Source organism: Pyrus communis, chromosome 8, assembly GCF_963583255.1.
Source record: "Pyrus communis chromosome 8, drPyrComm1.1, whole genome shotgun sequence".
In the NCBI taxonomy this organism is placed as follows: domain Eukaryota; kingdom Viridiplantae; phylum Streptophyta; class Magnoliopsida; order Rosales; family Rosaceae; genus Pyrus; species Pyrus communis.
The window spans coordinates 9,172-16,394 of record NC_084810.1 but is presented as its reverse complement, the minus strand read 5'-3'; the positions used below and the strand labels follow the sequence as shown (position 1 = coordinate 16,394).

At 39.0% G+C, this 7,223-nt stretch overlaps 1 protein-coding gene across 1 annotated transcript; it reads left to right on the top strand.

Moving 5' to 3' along the window:
• Nucleotides 1-1,482: 1,482 nt before the first annotated feature.
• On the top strand, nucleotides 1,483-5,888 carry LOC137742275 (WAT1-related protein At3g02690, chloroplastic). The gene is made up of 6 exons (XM_068482098.1): nucleotides 1,483-2,330; nucleotides 2,422-2,544; nucleotides 3,754-3,903; nucleotides 4,645-4,816; nucleotides 5,055-5,115; nucleotides 5,354-5,888. The coding sequence occupies exons 1-6, from the start codon at nucleotides 1,623-1,625 to the stop codon at nucleotides 5,454-5,456; spliced, it is 1,317 nt and encodes a 438-aa protein (XP_068338199.1). The 5' UTR covers nucleotides 1,483-1,622; the 3' UTR covers nucleotides 5,457-5,888.
• The last annotated feature ends 1,335 nt before the right edge of the window (nucleotides 5,889-7,223 follow it).

Here is a 7,223-nt window from a genome sequence, read left to right as displayed (position 1 = left end):
GTCACGGATTCTAGTTTTCTAGAAAATTTGAAGAGGTTATTCCATGGCTTTTTTGCATTAGATCATCCCCCTCGTATTATAAACAGCATCAAGACTTCAAAATAAGAAGGAACTAAAGGGTTTTTGAGGCTCACCTTGGTTGCACAGTGAAGTTTTGCTCTGAAAAATGGCGGTGGTGTTGATGTGTTTTCTCTACACTTGCAGAGATAGGGAGAAACGAGAAGGGGAGGTAATGACAGAGGGAGAGTATGTCATGACAGTCATTGGTGGTTTTGGTGGAGTTCGCTGGGGAGGTGGTATGTGTGGTGTTGCCGTTGCACCTTCTCGGTGCTTGCTGAGGAAGAAAGGAGAGGGATGACAGTTGAGAGGGTTTGAAAAATGAAAGAGGGAGAGAGTTCGAGAGTTTTGGAAAAGGGAGCATGGGAGTAAGGGAAAAGAGTAAGGTGTGGGTCCCACTTGGCACATAGCCCAAACCACAAAAGAACGAAACAAAAAAATATCTTTCGAAAATGTGAAATTACCTAACTGCCCTTCACGTTCTTAGTTCCGTAGAATTTTCATCATAGCTCTAAATTCGATTCCCCTTGCGTTTACGCGTTTGTATTGTCGAGTATTACCCAAATACGCTAAAAGAAGAGGTCATACGTCTTTCTAAACAATGGTTAACGAAAGTCAAAGTCCTCGCCTGTTGGGCATTCTCGTCAATTCACTCTTTTAAAATTAATAAAATAGTAAAATTAAGGACGGGTTGTTACACTAAACATATTGTACTAAACTAGTGCACCTACCTATTCGAACCTAAATATACTGTAATACATCAGTGGCACTTTAGAAAATATGCAAAACTTGAGTGTATCGAAAATTCTCCATCAAAATATTTTCTTATATAAGATACTTACCATAAATTGGTGGCGCAAAATGTCAACAAATAAAGATAATTCATTTGAATTCAAATGGGTATTAAAATTAATAGTATTTTTCATAAATTTAATTTATGGACACAAAAAATAATAAATTAAAAAAGAAATTGAATGCATATGCTGACATTATAGTCTAGGGACTAAAATCAATTTTTAATCTTGTATAAGACATTTTTCTAGTCTTAGCATAGTATGGTTTATATATTTTGTGCTCGGTGCTTGCCGCTTCTTCTTGGTCGTAAGAGCTATTGGGCCTTTTTTTTATATTATTATTAAGAAAATGGACTCTCCACCTATGGCTCCCGTGCTTTTCTTGGTTGGACCAACCAAATTTTCGATAAGTCTTTCTTTTATAGTAAGAAGCGGGAACCCTCTAAAAAATGACACTTTTCATGAACTCATTGATATTTCATATTTTTAATATAATATTTTATAATACTAATATGACAATTAATGTTAAACAGATATATAATAGAAAATTTATAAATAATTTCACTTTTAAAGAGTTCCCCTTTAAGAACGCGTAGAGAGAGAATACAGCTATGCAAAATTGAAACTCGAAAGTAGAAACAGATCGGGCAGAATTTCTCCAAATAGTTACCAAAGTGGAGGTGACGTGTGTGGTCACTTGGTGACCGGTGAGTTATTAACTCCTCCGCTGAATGAAATGATTTTCAATTTGAGTGGTCGAGGTACTAACTAATGGGGATGGGGTGGCTGCTATCCTCAGTCTCAGCCTCAGGCTTTTCTTGCTGCCGCTGCGCCAGCTATTGCCTTGTCTCCGTTGCTATTGCGTCGCCAAGCCGCCATTCGGTTACTGGTATCAGAAGACGAGGTAATGGACCACTCGCACTCGGTCCTCCTCCACTCCCATGTTCTTCCACTTGGACTTGCCTTCCTGTTTCTGTTTCTCAATATAATGGAAGACGACGAAGCAGTGACCCGAAGAATAATTTTATTGCCAATTGCACCCTTGGTAATGGTAGTGGTGACCCCGAACTCCAAGATTCACAGTATTCGTCTGCCGTCGATTGCTTGGGGACAGGCCAGGACGTAGAGCACGTGGTCTCTTCCGAAGAAACTCAACAGCAGACTACCGTTGGATTGGATTTGGAATTGATACAGCAAGTACAAGAATGGGCAGTATTGGTCTCTCCCTTCTTCTTTTGGGGTACCTCCATGGTGGCCATGAAGGAGGTTCTGCCAAGAACGGGCCCTTTCTTCGTCTCAGCCTTCCGTCTAATTCCTGCCGGCCTTCTCCTAGTTGCCTTTGCCTCCTTCCGAAGGCGCCCCTTTCCATCTGGCCTCACCGCCTGGCTATCGATTGCACTTTTTGGCCTCGTCGATGCCGCTTGTTTCCAAGGGTTTCTCGCTCAAGGTTTGCAGCGGACATCTGCTGGTCTGGGCAGTGTAAGTTTGTCAGTTTAAATCAACGCACACACACATTTCTAATCCTCCAACTCCAGTTGGTAGACTGAATCTACTGCCACTGCACTTGTAGGTTATAATTGATTCACAACCTTTGACGGTAGCTATACTTGCTTCCTTGTTCTTCGGCGAGTCTATTGGCTTTCTTGGAGCTGCTGGCCTTGTTCTTGGTGTCATTGGACTTCTACTTCTTGAGGTAAACTTTTTCTTTTTGTCATTTTCATTCTATCTCCTGTTTTCTATTGATCTAGTTATTGCCTATTGCCCCTTCGAATTTGAATTCAGAAATCTAAGCGGGGACGAACTACATCTGAATTCACAACTTTCATTTACTGGAAATGCTTCTTAAGCTTGTTTTATGTTTTGCCATTTTCTTCTTTTAATTCTTTTTGCTGCATTTTGGATTTGACATTGCGTCATTGAACAACATCTCTGAATTGCTAGTTCTAGTAATTATCTTAAGCTTTTCCTACACACAGCTAACTGATGCTTTTGTTATTTTTTTTAGCCTTGAATAAGCTAGCATAATGAATTTCTATTTTTTTATCCTTTCTGTTTGTTCTTTTCCTTCTTTCAAATGTCTATTTTGTTCTGGGAAATGAACTAGCGGTGTTAGTAGTTATGATCCCATACTTTGCTTTCAAGTAATATGATGTGCTACTTGTCATATTTTGCCACTGCCCAATCAGCATGCAGAGGAAAGCACTGATGCTTAATTCTGATTAGAAAATGGGTGAACCACAGTGGGCATTTGTTCATTATGGCTGGGCTAGTGAAGTTGAATTCATATGATTACATTTGAGAGAATCTGTGGGTAGGAATTTTGACAAATAGGTTTGAGTTGGACGTAGATGGATGGCCAATGAAATATTTGGGACTTGCATTAGGGAAAATTCAAGAGCAATGGACTTTTTTGGGACACTTGTGCAAAAAGTGGAGAAGAGATTAGATGGAAGAAGAGAGCATTTTTTGCTAAAAGAATGGAGGCTTATATCAGTACAATCAAAGAAGGGAAGAAACGTCATTGATGAAGTCGGTTTTGACTAGATCTCAGGATAGAGGAGGCCTTGCAGTGGGTAATTCCGAATCTATTTGGCAAGTTATCATCTGAGCTAGATATGATCTTGTTTCTAATTAGTGGGGTTGTGAGGTGAGGAACTGAGGCTCAAACCAAAGTCCTTGGAAATAAATCTCATAGGGACATAATTCTTTTGCTCATAATCTGCATTTAGTAATAATGAAATAGTGAAAGAATTAGATTTTTTTAAGGTTCCTTTATGTTTCTCATATTTGGCGGAATTGGAGAACATAATTTCCTCATATGTGCTTGTAAAAGAGGTTTGGTCAAGACTTACTGTATTACCCCGTCACTTGCTTATATTATTTCCTAAGCTTTATTCTCCAGGCACCTTCACTTGTTTTTGATGGAAGTAACTTTTCATTATGGCAAAGTGGGGAGTGGTGGATGCTTCTTGCAGCTCAAAGCATGGCAGTTGGCACAGTCATGGTGCGCTGGGTTTCCAAGTACTCTGATCCTATTATGGCAACTGGATGGGTAGGCGATGTCAACTCACTTGATAATGCTTATTACTGATGTTATTTCTTGGGTTATCTTAGAATTATTTATTGTAGCATCAAAACTCTGATCTCTATTTTAAACGTGCTTACCTTCAGTGTATAAATCTAAAATTGGGATATTAAATGTACTCATAGTTGAAGAAAGTTTCAACCCTCGCTCTCAGCGTTTGGTGCTTTATTTATTAAAACACATTTCAAAACTACCCTTAGATTGTAACTGTAAATCAATGATTTACCTCTCCCCACTACTCTTGGGTTCATATAACCAGGAAAACCAATTGAGCTAAAGTTGGTTGTCTACAAATATTTTGTATTATTTCATTTCTCGAGTAGGTGTTAGTTCGGGTGAAAGGAAATAGTGGTTCACTAGTGACAAGGTGCTGTTATTATACATATCTTCGTCAACTTACCTGATGAATAGTTAAAAGGAAATGGCTATTCAATAGTGACAAGGTGCTGTTAGAATATAGTGTGCAAAATATGAAACTGAAAGGAGGTTTGAGTAATATGGAAACACAAACCAGGGTAGTCTACTTTCGTATTCTTGAGAGGAGGGTGGGTTATTTTATTCATAGGTACCTTCAGCAATGCATTGTTTGAAGTCATAAAATATTTATATACTTAGCTTTTGGACCTGAACTTGCTGTAGTGTTTTAGTATATCAAGAATGCATAGAGGTCAGGGGCCCATAAACCCTTCTGTGTATGTTTGGTTGCAGCACATGGTTATTGGTGGCGCACCTCTGGTTCTAATCTCCATTCTTAACCATGAAAATGCTGTCAGTGGGAGTCTAGTGGAGTTCACAACAAATGATACATTGGCACTTTTTTACACATCCATTTTTGGAAGTGCCATCAGCTATGGTGTTTACTTCTACAGTGCAACAAAAGGTGTGGTCTAAATTTTTTTTAATAGAATTTATGTTTTCATTTATTTTCGTCATGAACTCCAGTAGTTTTATTTTCAAACCTTTCACTTGCACCATTATTTTTTTAAGATCCTTTAGTCAGAATTTCTGTCTTTGAAGAGTAATTTGTTCTACCTCATTCCACTAGATTCACACTATAATTTGCAAAGATGATATTCTCTGCCTGTAGAATTGAGGTTCTTTTTCTGATCGGATTTCAGGTAGCCTGACAAAGCTCAGCTCTCTTACCTTTCTTACTCCAATGTTTGCATCGATATTTGGGTAAGATCATTCAACTAAATAAATAAAGTTAATAAACCCGTAATGATGTCCCCTGTCTAATATAGTTCAACAATAACTTTACTCATAACAATAATATAGTTTAACAATAAAGCACAGTTTAGGGACTTGTGTAAAGTAATTGACACACCTGCTCGTAATTATTAATGGAATATTCCATGTTTCTGATAATAAAAATTCGATTCCTGTTTTTTTGTGTCTCATAGATATCTAACTGCAGGTATCTTTATCTTGGTGAGATCTTCTCGCCCTTGCAATTAAGTGGCGCCATCATTACAATTGTTGCAATATACATGGTTAACTATAAAACAACTCTGGAATGAAGCATACAATGAACACGGATGCATTTGGCATGTGTACAGAGGGTAGTTGGGTTCATTGGAAAACAAGAGAAGGTAAATATACATAAAAAAGAGAAGTTGAGATCCATTTTTCATAAAAAGGAGAAGGACATAAGCTGTTAGTGCAGCCATATTGACAGAGCATAATATTGTTGAGAATTTTGCTACTTTGGCTGATCAGACAATCAAACTTTCATGAACTCAGAAGCCACAATTACGAATTAGTTATTTCCGTGGAGAATATATTCTCTTGGTAAAGTTGAATTGTATGATACATGAGAGAAATATACTATGTTATATGTTATTTTTTGCATTTGCCCCATGATTTAGTTAGTGGAAAGTTTGAACTATGGTGATGCATCTATTGAGGATTTTGAAAGAAGGAATATGCAGCTTGACTTTGTTGCTCTCTTAAAAGTTCGGATGTGTGGTCCGAGTTCTGAAATGTTTCTATTGAAAAGGAAACTGTTTATGCATTATCATAGAGTTGCATTGTAAACCTATCCACATTCCCATTGTGGTTTAGGGTTTAGGTTTTCGAGCTTGGGGTTTAGGGCTGAGGGGCTGAGGGCTAGGGGCTAGGGGCTAGGGGTTAAGGGTTTAGGGGTGAGTGATGAGGGTTTGAAGGGTTGAGGGTTTTGAGGGGGGTTGAGGATTTTGGGTTTAGGGGTTAGGGTTTAAGGTTTAGGGTTCAGGGTTTCAAGTGTTCGGGGGTTCACGGGGAACAGGGTTCGGGTTTCAGGGTTTCCAGGTTTTGGGTTTTGGGTCTTCCTTAAGTGACGTACACTCTTTTGGTTTGGTTTTCAACTACTTTCTTTTAGTTCAAACTGGGAAGAAGGCTTGCTTTTCTTTGATCTCTTACTAGTGAACCATCACTTGAACCTGGAATTGAATGACTTGGCTTTTCATTGAGCTAGGCATGTAAACTCTTTTAGGAGTTCCTAAGACGAAATAGATGATTGAGGGCCCTTCTAGATTGAGCCAGGTTAGGTCACTTTGATCGCTTAACCCTTACTGCTCGATTTGCATGCCTTTTTGTGCCTCGATAAGCGTTCGATATTAATGCCTTGATTTCCATGCCTTTTTTTGTCTTAATAAGCGTGCCATGTCTTCGTCTTGATTTACGATTCATTGTTTTCCTTGATTTACGTGCCCATTTCTATCTTGATTTGTGTCATTTGTTTTTTAATATGCATACCATGTTATCGCCTCGATTTATGTGCCCTTTTTGCCTTGGTTTTCGTGCCCTGCCTCTACTTGCTTGTTATGTTGCAACATCACCAACTCGATTTGCATGACCTTTGTCGCCTCGATTTAAGTACCCTTTTTTTGTCTTGATTTTCGTGCCTTACCCTGCCTTGATTTTGTATGCACCACTCATCCTCGATAAACGTACCATGTCCCCGATAAGCATGCCAAGTCATCATCTCGGTTTGAGTGCTACATCACTGCCTTGAATTATGCACCTTTTTTCTACCTCAATTTGCGTGCCACGATTTTGCCTCAATTCGCGTGCGAGGCTTTGTCAACACTATTGGAAGATGACACAAGGGCAACAATGTTGAGGCGGCATTGTTGGATGACGACGTCATACGCGGGGTCATTGTTGGATGATGACGTCGTATGCGGCATCACTGTTGGTTAATGATGTCGTACAAGGCGTCATTGTTGAATGATGACACTGTTGATGGCATCAACGACATTACTGTTGACGACGACACTGTTGGACGATGATGTCATATGATAGAC